The 13,286-nt window shown below is 40.2% G+C and overlaps 1 protein-coding gene across 1 annotated transcript in view; it reads right to left on the reverse strand.

Annotated features, from left to right (window-relative positions):
- NPSR1 (neuropeptide S receptor 1) overlaps window positions 1-13,286 on the reverse strand; it is a 157,847-nt gene that overhangs the window by 27,827 nt on the left and 116,734 nt on the right. The window contains exons 4-5 of the mRNA XM_052639135.1: window positions 7,425-7,518; window positions 2,230-2,431 (exon numbers count right to left, since the gene is read on the reverse strand). Coding sequence (XP_052495095.1) covers window positions 2,230-2,431; window positions 7,425-7,518 — 296 coding nt within the window. The remainder of the gene's footprint in view (window positions 1-2,229; window positions 2,432-7,424; window positions 7,519-13,286) is intronic.

The following is a 13,286-nucleotide window of genomic DNA, read 5'->3' on the forward strand; positions in this document are numbered from 1 at the left end:
GGGGAGCTAAAGTACAGAACAAGGTCACTCTGCATTTTCATGGTTCTGCCCTGGCTGGAAGCAAGCATCAAGGAGCAGGATTTACTGATACCTTAAGTCTGACAAGGGCTGAGTGAAAAGGACTTTTGAAATCACCCCCTTTAATCATTAAGTTAGACTTTGCGTTTTCCAAGGACACTACAAAAATGCACAAGCTGGACTGTAAGTAAGTTGGAGAAGAGGCAGCTAGAATGAATGGGGAAAATTTCAGACCGTGAAAGCCCTGAGTGAGAGATCTGGCCAGACAGCATGTTGTGAGCCTGTATTTCAGGGTTGCATCTACCCTGTGGAACAGAGGTTTGAACTGATTTCAGGAGCTGATGGGAAATCAATCAGGAGAGAAGCAGGGATATTCGCTGCTGCTGAAATCAATGTGTCAGCTGCCTGTGATGACATGATTCGCTTCCTTCCAAATACTTTCTTACCATTGCAGCTGGCCTCTTTCTGTGCTTCTTTTAACGTGGCTGTTACCTAGTTTTGATCGACTGTCTAAATAACTTTCATCTTCCCTTCCAGCTTCCTTCCATATTCAGCTTGGTGAAGAGGAGAGCAGAAAGTTGAAATACATTATAGATATTAACTTGTGGATTCAGCAGAGATGACTGGACAATATCCAGTCTCAGAAAGGCTGAGAGGCTGACCATGGGAATCACTCTGCTCTTGTCTACCTTTGTTGGAAAGCAAGTCATTTCACTTCTTTTAGCTCTAGGTCTACTTGTGAAAAGTTTAGAGGCTGGACCATGTGATGGGTAACATTTTTCCAGCTTTAGCATCTTATGAGACAAAGATGAACAAAGAGCAAGAAAAAGTAATTCCTATAACATCAGAAAACACTTGAAAATATCCAATCACTTAATCCAAGAAATGCATATGGAAACAATGAGATACTTTTTGAAACCTTTGTGATCAGGAAAGATTTAATAAAGAAACGATATCACCTTTCTCTGGGTCAGGGGAAGAAAAATCAGAGCTCTTGTTTGCTGTTGGCAGGAATACACATTTTTATTAATAGGGCAGGTTATGAATATGCATCAAAAGTCTTAAAATGAACATCATCTATGATCTAGCAATTCCATTAGAATGAGTTCTGAGGAAATAATCAGGGACTCATGAATAATTTTAAGTACCAAGATTTTGATCACAGCATTATTTATATTATTAATATTGAAACACAAAGGCTGATCTTCATTTGCCCAGGACAACTTATGCGGCACTTGATAGTAGACTTAGGAACACTCAAGAGGTGCAGAATCAGCAAGTTCCACGTTCGTACTTAACAAGCCAGTTGTTTCCCTGCTGTTCCCAATCCCACCAACCTGTGCTGAGCCACCCTTTCAGAGAGGATCCTGTGATGTGACTAAGGGAGACCCTGCCTTGTCCAGGAGGTTGTGATCTTCTCTACTTAAAGACCATCTTTGGTCCACCATTGGCTGCAGGGCAAAGGGAACATCCTATGGCTTGTTTCCTAAGGCCCTTCACAATGAGCCTCACCTTATCCAGAAAGAGCTTATTGCCAACTTCTCTTCCATTGGCACTGCCTGCCTGTCCTTTCCAGTCACCATATACACTCTTATCCCCAGTCACCAGGTAGCCTGTTCTCCCTACCTTCCCCTTCTCCTATCTGAAGGCTTCCCTCATTTAAAGGATGCTTCCAAGGAGTGCTCCCTGCCATTGTTTGACTTCATGGAATACACATGCTAGCATATTTTTGTGTGTACTGTGTTTTCATTTTTGTTTCAAGTTTGTCTGTCTTTTCAGTTATAAGGTTTCTGAAACTGGTACTAGGTCTTATATTTGAAAAGTTGCATGATATAGGAGAGAGAACAGGATATGAAATCAGACAAACCTGGGGTTAAATCCCATGTTATATTGAGTAAGTTACTTGACTTCTTTGTGCTTGAGTTTTGTCATTTATAAAATGGGGATAAGAGTAGTTATTTCATAGAGTTGTGTTGGATGGGATAATTGTTAGCCACTTTTCACAAGGCCTGCCCCATAACACATAATCAGAAAATGTTAGTTCCCTCCTTCTTGGAGTTGAGCTTAGCATATGGTAGCTTTACATAAGATCTTGTCTCCTAGCCAGTTCCCCAAAGGACACTAGGAGCAATGAGTGCCTTGGAAGGAAAGAGAACAGCAGTTGGTGAACTGGGAAAGCCCCTGTGTGTGTCTGGCCTGCTGGCCTCTTACCTGATGATTGTCAGGGGGATGAAGTACACCAGGAAGGCCACGATGGTCATGTACGGGGTCCAGTAGGAGTCGTCGGGCCACAGGGCCCAGCACTGCACTTCACCATTGGAGAGTTTCCTTTTCCCAAATATGATAAGGGTAGGAATGGAGAACAGGAAAGAGAGGCTCCAGGCAATCATGATGAGGACCTTGGCCTGCTTTTCTGCTCAAAGAAAAGAGAGGGATGCCTGGGCATCTGGAAGCAGCCTCTGGGAGCACACTTGGTATCTGGTGTGGAAAAAGATCGTGGTGGGAGAGGAATTCTAGAACTCTCAGAGCCTCAGTTTCCTTATGCATAAAATGGGGATAATAGGACCTGCATCTAGGGCTGATGCAAGGATTAAAGGGAGAATTTAATCACAGAAGCTAGAGCACTGCTTGGCCCAATCTCTCCTCTTCGTCTTCCCTGATTTACCTGTTTGACTTGAGATGCTGACACATTCCTACAGTACTATGGAGCTCAGTTTGTATCACGTACATTTGATAGGTTGATGTGCAAATGCTTGTCTCTGGTGCCTTGCTCATCCTGAAAGGCAGAGATGGGGCCTTTGATCTGGTTATTATTCTCCTCACATACCTAGCAATATGAAGCACTGTGACAGTGTTTGAAAGCTGTTTGGCAAACATTCAATAGCCTTCTTTTGTTTGAAGGAACAAGGGAGGAGTGGTATGGCAGAGAAAGAGCAGTGGGCTTGGTTCTGGAGAGCAGAGTTCTTTTAACCAAGCTCTGAAGTCTGGTAGCTCTGACCCCACACACTAGATTTGGGTTCTTTCAGGTGTGATGTCTTGACCTTGGGCAAACCACTCAGTCTCAAACTTAGTTCTTGAAAGTGGAATTTAAAAAAATATACACTCTGCTCATCTAACCATGATGGTATCAGATGGAGACAATTAATACACATGAGAGTGTTCTTTTGAAACAGTTCTTATGATGCTTTCTTTTAAGCTGGTGTTGAAGCTCTTCATCTTCATCTCCACTGTAGCTGTGCTGTCTGTGTTGACTGACCCTGGTGGGCCCCTTCATCCAGGGACAGGACACCTCCCTCCACCTCCCAACTTTCAAATTGGAAAGCCAGTTCATGTCTTGGGGTGAGGGAGGGAAATGTAGAATCAAGAGGTATTGTAGAGAGGTGAGTAGGGTGTGATCAGGAAGACTATAAGAAGTGAGAACAATTCTAGAAGAAACTAGGGACTCTATTAGAATCTTGAATCCCAAGTATTTGGGACAATAATATCTGGGATTCTGTTCTTGTTGAACTGTCACTCTGAAAAGAGCTATTGGAAAGATTTAGAAAACAGATATAACTGGCACAGTGAACAAGCAGGAACCTTGGGGTAGAATTATAATACGGTCTTTTTAGGTCTTCCCATCATTCCTTTCTCCCTTGCGTTTTGCTTTTCTTCCTTCCTCAGCTATTTGTAAAGCCTCCTCAGATAACCCCTTTGCCTCTTGCATTTCTTTTTCTTGATATGGTTTTGTTCGCTGCCTCCTGTGCAATGTTATGAACCTCTGACCATAGTTCTTCAGGCACTCTGTTTACTAGATCTAATCCCTTGAATCTATTTGTCAACTCCACTGTATATTCATAGGGGGTTTGATTTAAGTCATGCTTGACTGGCCTAGTGGTTTTCCCCACTTTCTTTAGTTTAAAGCCCGAATTTTGCTATCAGGAGCTGATGATCTGAGCCACAGTCAGCTCCAGGTCTTGCTTTTACTAACTGTACACAGCTTCTCCATCTTCACCTACAAAGAAGGTACATGTATCCAGAGACCCAGTAGGGGTGGGGACTCTCCACCTGCTTGAAAACTCAGGAAAGCTCTTTGATATCAGTGACTTAAAGTAGTAAACAGTTATAATTAACAGAGTTGTATATTTTAATATCTGGCACTATCTCTCTCTCTTCATTATTGGTTGATGCTTTCCTAAATATTCTCACATTTAATTTTACTGAAGAGCTTTAAAACCGATGACTCCTCTGGAGTTGCTGGCTAGGGAAACTACCACGTAAGTAAAAAGCAGTAAAGCATCAGTAAAATGTGTGCACTCCCCCATTGCTGCTCTCTTTCCCTTGGTTGTGTTGCCATTGCCATGTGCTTACTCAGGCACACGAGAGTCCCTGCCGGCCTCCACTGGCCCCATTCTCTGTACTGCTCTGTGGGGAATCTCCTGCCTGCCTTCTCAATCCTGCCCCTCGCCCCTTATATTCCAACGAGCTGGAGCACCAAGAAGGCTCTAGCACATGGTTCCCTCCACCCTGTGCCACCGACTACCTCATCCTATAACCCTGAGGACCTGTTCATCTTCCTGCCAGGCCATGCAGCTTTCCTAGGGGGCTTGGCATCCATGTTATGTTTAATCTGATCCCCATGTGCTGGGAATTCATTGAAGTTTCTGGTCTTTGGATGGCGTCTTTCCTCGGCTTCCTTCCCGGCTGCAGGTGTCCTCCTATCTGTATGCATCTTGCAGGACTTCAGTTGGAATTGGGCGGAGGAAGGGAAAATGGCTAATTTCTGTTTCCAAACTTGCATCTTTCCCTGGAGTTATTAGAGGTGATTATTTTCCAAGTGCCCTACATGAAGCCTCTATTAATTTTATAGTAAGGAAATAAATTGCTTTCCATATTTTAAAGAACACTATAATATTCATTGCTGTCTTTCCTGTAATTTAGAGACCAATCCATAATATTGGGCAGTATCTCCCAGAACCAGTCGTATTTTCCATAACCTAAATAGTTGATTTGTTTTTTAGCTAATGAATATGGTTAGACATGTAACTCACCATGTTGCCCCCTTGGCTATGCATCCCAAAACCTCTACCTCTAGCAAATGTCCTGGGACACCCCCTCACACATTTTCTTATACTTATGTTTTCTTTTCCAATTTCTTCACCTTGAAATACTCTGGTATAGATGTCTTTTTGTACATTGTCTGCAATCCTCCCCAGAGCTTGCTGGGTGTTTATAAGTAGATGGATGAGTAAATGTATCATACTTCTGCATACACATATAGTAAAATGTCTCTCCCATTTATGCCATTTCCTCCCCTACTTCTTTCTCTGCCATAATCACTAGACCATAACAGTGTCCAGAAAGCTTAGTACAGATTGCACATCTTCACATACACACTTACATGCAACCTACAAAAAGCCTTAGAAATAGATATCAATTTTATCTTAAAATTAGTTTCACATCACACTGATGTGTTGCTGGTGTAAAAATTACCTAATGGCATGTAAGTTCCTGTGGTCACTATGGAGATTCCAACTCTTACCCCCAGAGGTAAGTACTAGTTGGTGTGCATTTTTGTGGGCAATTGTTTATTATTCTGAAACCTCCCTATTTCTTGCATTCTTTCCTGCTCTTCTCTCTCTCTCCACACAATATCTAGTGTTGTTTTGAGTTTTTCTTTGTATTAATATTATACTTTAAACATACTGCATGTATATTGTTTTTATTACTCAAAATATGATGCAGACATTTTCATGGTGATGCATATCTTTCTCCGTGGCTGTCCTACCTCTTCATTGAGAGACAGGATATATAGTACTTGAGTGCACCTGAGCTGAACCCAGACCACCTGGGTTCAAATCCTGCCCCTGCAACTACTAACTGTGATCTTGGGCAAACTTCTTTAACCCTTTGAATTGCAATTGCCCAGACTAAGATGCAAATAGTAATAGAACCTATATCATAGAGCTGTTGTGAGGATTAAAGTATTTAACATATACAAAGAATTTAGAATCATGACTAGTACATAGTATGCAATCAATGAACCTAAGCTATTAAAACTTCTACCTAGGGTGCTATCCATTCCTCCATGGAGGGACACTAAGGTGAGCATTGAATTCCTGATATTCTGAGTAATCCTACAATACACAACACATGTGTATATATGCACACATGTCAGCATTTGTCCAGAGAAAATACCAAGAAGTAGAACTTCTATATCAAAGGGCTGCACATTTTACATTTTAATTAGGTATTGCTACGTTGCCATCCAAAGTATCTGTGTCAGTACTGCCTGATATATTTAATAGTATCTAATGACATTATTGCTACTTATTCTAAAATTCTGCTTGCTCTGTTAATTTTGTTTCCTTAGGTGTAAATTCTGCAGAACGGTATTTTAAACATATTATCTATTTTGTACAGTTTGGCTTTTGTCATACTTTTTCATGATATTTGATTGCACCTCATTTTTGTAGACAAGATTTCATGTTAGGTTCTTCATTTTAACAGTTTCACAGCCTGCTTGGAAAAGTGAAGTACTTTGGACTCTTATTTGCTTTTGGAGGTCAGAGATGTAAGTGGCCTCTGCCTGTGGGCAGAGCAATGGACAATTAGTCCTGTGACTAGGTATCCACCATCCCTCCAAGGTGTCATTGCTCCCCAGGGCCCCACCCTGTCTCTTGAAATCCAGTGTCCCCACTACTTGGAAGCAGAGATGTTCATCCTTGCTGCAAATCTGGGAAGGGGAAGGACAGCAGGAAGGGAGATGTGCTGTGATAAAAGGTCCTCATTGTACTCCAAGAATCACCCTGCCAGTTTCCCTGAGTCCATCTTGCTCCAGGCATTTCCACGATCTATTTAGGAAGACCTCTGCCTCATTGCTGTAGCATCATCTGTGTGTACTGTGGGTTCTGTGCCTTCAGCCTTCCCGCTGACCCATCTGCTTCCTTCTTTCAGGGATTTTTCACTGTCTCTGGATCAAAGAGGGTTTTCCTTGTTTCCATTATAATTATCAATTTGAAACATTTTTCCAATTATTTCCATGGTTTTGGGGTAAGGAAGGCAAATGCTTCTTTCTGGAAAATAAGCAAGTTGAAGCGGGAGTGTTCCTTGGTTTGGATAGTTATGTGTGTCACCACTACTCTAAAAAAAAAAAAGAAAAGCTGGAAGCATCAGTGTCAAGGGAAATGGTCACAGAGTGGGCTCAGCAAAGCATCTTTCCTCACAGTTCTTGGCCGTCCAGGCCAACTGTCAGCATTTTCCCAGGAAGCCAAGTTTCTTTTCTACGTCTTTTTCGACAATCAGACTCAAGAAGTGGGGAAGGAAGGGAAAGAAGAGGAGAAAGGGGGAGGAAAAGAGCCATTACTAAGAGGATAATATTAGCAAAACCCCTCACCCAAGGATAGTACTTGGTTGAGCCTTCTCACCTCCTTGCGGGAACTTCATGGGGTAGACGATGGCATGGTATCTGCCTGTGCCGAGGGGCACCAGGACATAGGTAGACGCATAGAGCAGCACAACCTGAAGACAGAAACGAGAGGAGGTGAGTGGTTTCACAAAGGTGAGGAAATGCACATCATGGGAAGAAGAGCATGTTGTGGTATTTAGAAACCTAGGCACCAAACCAAGGGCTGGATGAGGTTTGGAGTATGGACAGGAATGCCTGACTCCCGCCCAGGCAGAAGATGGCTCTTCTTGGTGCTGGACTTTGCACTGCTGGCTGTGACAGGTGAGAGTGCCTCCAGTTCTCACTTGCTCACTCTTTTGCTTGGCTTCTTGGAGACTCCACATTTCTCCAAGGATCAGTCCCCCTTGACATTTGCGCGGTACATTTGTTTGTAATTGACTTTTAAAGCTAAACTAATTTTCTCTGCTACAGTTGACATTCCAGAATAATTAGAAACAAACGTTCATTTGCCTTTTATCAACATGAGTTGTTGAAAGATGATAGGAGAGAATCTGGCTTCAAGGAGCCTGGGTGCTGTTTTGAATCATTTATCACCATCTGGGCTGACACTCTTAGAGCTCCCCTTCTTCATCCACTTCTGCAGCAGAGCTGCCCACTAGGGTCAGCCCTTGGGTCCCCTCTTCTGCCTTCCCACCCTCTTTTATTAAGCTTACCCATGTCCTTTAATTATCCCATATACAGTGGTATTTGCTTACTTTGCAGAGAAGAATATTTTGATTTAAGAGGTTAATATCTCTTCTGTGAAGAGCATACTCAAAAGGTAATTAAATGAAATATATCTGAAAGGATTATCAAGATGGAAAATTTTCAAATAACTTTGAGCCTCATTTCTACCAGGAGTCTAGCCATATCACTACTTTGTAAACTTTTGGTCAAATTCATAGTGAATAGAAAGTAGAAATTAACTCAAAGACTGAAGTCTAAGTGTGAGTGTCTGAATTTCTTCTAAGATGAAATAGGGATAACATGAATTTGTTAAGAACCTTTGTCTGAATTTGTACCATTTTGTTAATTCCCTGCCTCAGAAAAATAATCAGCTACATCAATATTCTTTATTATTTTTATTTCTGTAATGCTGCCATATATACATCCCAGAACCTGTGTTGCAGAAGGTGCCATGGAGAGGGTGTTCTGAAAACTGACCAGAGACTGAAGCCTTCCCTGCGGGATATAGGAAGAAATTCTCATCTTGCTGAGAATCTGATGAGTGATCAGAGAGAAAAACGGCATTCAGGTTTTACAACAGCAACAAAAATAAGACGGCTGTCTCCTTAGAGAAAACTGGGATTTCTTTGTGGGATCCATGGATTAAGAATTGTTAATGCTGGCCGCACTGAGTTGAGGAGAAGGATGGGAAAGAGAACTCTCACTGGGAGAACTGCATGGGTTAGAATATTGTGATGAGACAGTCATGGGAATCGTGGCATCTGCAACTGTGCTGAGTGAGATGACTGGCTCACACAAATTCAGGACCTGGGGCAAGAGAAAAGCTCACAACAGACTGGCCAGAGAAGCAGGAAGAGTTAATAAAAAGATACCTACTTTTGAGACATGGTCAAAAAGAATATTTAACTTCAGGAATCTTCAAACATCTAGACAGGGTTTTGTTTTTTTTTTAAATGTTAAGGATTATCTGAAAGAAATACACCTCAAATTGTCATGCCTCCTCCCCACAAAAATAAATGCCAGAAAACAGAACAAAAAGATTAATGAGTATTGAAAGAAAAATTGTGATTCAAAAATTTGGTAAATATTTTTGTACCAAGGCACAGAATAATTTTCTTACATATAAGTAGAAGGAAAACATCACCTACTTTTGGAAAAAAATCTTTATTGAAGAAACATTTCTGCTGACTGAGAATTGTTTAGAAATTAAGTACTCAAGAAGAGGAACGGGGATAGACTACGAAAGCCATAGTAAGCAATGAGTCAGAAATGTTTAAAATAGCTATGAATATCATTACATAATATTTCAGAGAAAATTTGGTGAGTTGGATGAGGGCAGAAAGGAGAAGGAAAGCAATCGCATCAAATTTCTCTTTAGATATTTTAGACATCTTTTTTGTTGTTTTTATTTTGATAGAGATGTATTGCACTTTAAAGATAAGCTATGATAGAGTAAAATAGAAATAGAGAAAAAAGATCTATTAGAGTCCTATGGCCACCATAACAAATTGCCACAAACACTGTGGCTTAAACCAACATAAATATATTCTTTTATATTTTTGGAGACCAGAAGTCAGAATCAGTTGTACGGGGTCAAAATCAAGGTGTTGGTAGGGCCACTCTCCCTCTCGAGGCTCTGGGGGAGAATTCTTTCCTAGTCTTTTCCAGCTTTAGGCGACTACCAGAGAACTCTGAATTGTGGTCACACCAATACCATCTTTGAGCCCATGGTTATTTCTGTCTGCATGTCAGATCTTCCTCTGCTTCCCTCTTACAAGGATGTGTATGTTTGCCTTTGGACTCAATAGTAATAATTATTGAGAGAATTCAGAATAGTCTTCTCATTTCAAAATCATTAAATTAATCACATTTGCAAAGTCTTTTTTGCTGTATAAGGTAACATACATAGGTTTCATGTATTAGGATTTAGAAATGTTTGGGGGGCCATTTTTCAGCCTACCACAGTTATAACCAAATATATAGAAAGGGAAAAAAATGAGTGAATAAAAAATTAACACAGAAAGATTAAAATGGTATGATTGAAATAGTACCAAACACTATTTGTCAAAATTAAAATGAATGGCTTGAGCTCCTCCACTGAAACAAAGATTGTTTACACAACTCTTGCCCAAATCCAACTGTATACTACTTAGAAGGGAAACTTCTAAAACCAAAAGATTATCAAAGTTTAAAAATAGAGTGATGGCCAATGGTATAATGAGCAACTGAAAACTAAAAGAAAGCATTCATTGCAAAGCAATTAGTACTACATGGATTGAAGGGATCATTTATATTATAATAGATACAATACCACAATGGCAACAGAATGTCAATAAACCTAAATGTAACATCGAACCCGGGTCTCCCACATTGCAGGCAGACACTTTATGGTCTGAGCCACCATGGAAGCCCAAATGTAACAATAGCATAACACTAAATATAGAGATACACTGGGTTGGAGGAAGCACAAGCTGGAATCAAGATTGCCAGGAGAAATATCAATAACCTCAGATATGCAGATATTACCATCCTTATGGCAGAAAGTGAAGAGGAACTAAAAAGCCTCTTGAAGAAAGAGAAAGAGGAGAGTGAAAAAGTTGGCTTAAAGCTCAACATTCAGAAAACGAAGATCATGGCATCTGGTCCCATCACTTCATGGCAAATAGATGGGGAAACAGTGGAAACAGTGTCAGACTTATTTTGGGGGGCTCCAAAATCACTGCAGATGGTGATTGCAGCCATGAAATTAAAAGACGCTTACTCCTTGGAAGGAAAGTTATGACCAACCTAGATAACATATTCAAAAGCAGAGATGTTACTTTGCCAACAAAGGTCTGTCTAGTCAAGGCTATAGTTTGTCTAGTAGTCATGTATAGATGTGAGAGTTGGACTGTGAAGAAGGCTGAGCGCCGAAGAATTGATGCTTTTGAATTGCGGTGTTGGAGAAGACTCTTGAGAGTCCCTTGGACTGCAGGGAGATCCAACCAGTCCATTCTAAAGGAAATCAGTCCTGGGTGTTCTTTGGAAGGAATGATGCTAAAGCTGAAACTCCAGTACTTTGGCCACCTCATGCAAAGAGTTGACTCATTGGAAAAGACTCTGATGCTGGGAGGGATTGGGGGCAGGAGGAGAAGGGGACGACAGAGGATGAGATGGCTGGATGGCATCACTGACTCGATGGACGTGAGTTTGAATGAACTCTGGGAGTTGTTGTTGGACAGGGAGGCCTGGTGAGCTGCAATTCATGGGGTCGCAAAGAGTCGGACATGACTGAGAGATGAACTGAACTGAAATATATGTAACTAAAATGTTCAAAGTTCTACAGAGAAAACAAGTACAACAATACATAGGTAGAAATAATTAAACAAACTCTAAGAATGATACACATTATTATAAAATATCTAAGCAGTATTTCAAAAATTAATCATAAACTAAGCTATCAAGGAAAAAAAACCCTCAATATATTCCAAAAAGTGAAATTTATACAATTCACAAATTTAAAACAACAAGCAATGAAAGCTGAAATTAGTATCATGAATTTTTTTTAAAATACCGCTTGGAAATTTAAACACCCTTATAATTAACTTGAGTCAAGAAGGAAATTAAAGTACAATTATAGTCAATTCATAAATGTCAACAATAAAATTTCTACACGTCAACAACATATGGGATACCATTTGGAGAACAGATGGAAGCTTGAGGACATATGTCTAAATTCTCACCATCCCACCCTCAATTCTGACAAAAATGACCTAGGAAACATGAAACCCCCAAAAAAAAAAATTCTTGTAGAAAAATGAGACTTAAATGCAGAAAACTTTAATTTTTTTATTTAGAAAAATGCCAGATTGGATTCATTTACAGTAGAATCTCTGGACTGACTTTAAAAAATCAATATACTTTATCTTTTAGAACAGTTTTAGTTTTACAGAAAAAATTGAGCAGATAAGACAAAGAGTACCCATATTAGCCATCCCGTGCCCCAACCCCCACCACCCCCCACCCCCCCGCCCCGGCCACACACATACTTTCTCTTCTTATTAAACCTTACATTAGTGTGGTCAATTTTTTAAAATTAACAGACTGATATTGATACATTATGATTAACTGAAGTCCATGGCTTGTATTGAGAATCACTATTTGTGTTGTACAGTTCCATGGGTTTTGATAAATGCATAAGGCCATGTATCCTTTATTACAGTGTTATACAGAAGAGATTTACTGTCCTAAAAATCCCTTGTGCCTTTATCTATTTAATCCCTGCCAATCCCTGGCAACCACTGATCTTTTTACTGTCTGCATGGTTTTTCCTTTTCCAATGTCATGTAGTTATAATCACACAAACATAGTCTTTTTAGACTTGCTTCTTTCAGTTAGCAATGTGCTTTTAAGATTCCTCCCCGAATTTTCATGGCTTGATAGCTCATTTAGTTTATTTATCCATTCAGCTTCTGGGAGTATCTTGCTTTCAATTTCTTGCAATTGTGAATAAAACTGCTATAAACATTCTTGTGCAGACTTTCATGTGGATATAAGTTGTCAACTCAACTGAGTAAATACCTAGGAGCACAATTGCTAGATCTTATGGTAAGAGTATGTTCAAGTTTATAAGAAATTGCCGAACTGTCTTCTAAAGTATACCATTTTGCATTTCCACAAAAGATGAATGAGACTTCCTATAGCTACATATTCTTAGTCCCATTTGGTATCGTCAGTTTAAAAAATATTGTTTTAGCCATTCTAATAGGTGTGTAGTGGTATCTCATTGTTTTAATTTGGAATTTCCTAATGCCTAAGTAATGAATGTTGAAATTCTTTCTATATGCTTGCTTGCCATCTGTAGATCTTCTTTGGTGAAGTATCTGTTCAGGTCTTTTGACCACTTTGATGAGGGTTGTTTATTTTCTTATTGTTATTTGAGGATTTCTTTGTTTCTTTGACTTCCCTGGTGGCTCAGATGGTAAAGCGTCTGCCTACAATGTGGGACACCTGGGTTCAATCCCTGGGTCAGGAAGATCTCCTGGAGAAGGAAATGGCAACCCACTCCAATATTCTTGCCTGGAAAATCCCATGGACAGAGGAACCTGGTAGGCTACAGTCCATGGGGTTGCAAAGAGTTGGACACGACTGAGCAACTTCATTTTCTTTCTTTCAC

This window comes from Budorcas taxicolor, chromosome 4 (assembly GCF_023091745.1).
Source record: "Budorcas taxicolor isolate Tak-1 chromosome 4, Takin1.1, whole genome shotgun sequence".
NCBI lineage: Eukaryota > Metazoa > Chordata > Mammalia > Artiodactyla > Bovidae > Budorcas > Budorcas taxicolor.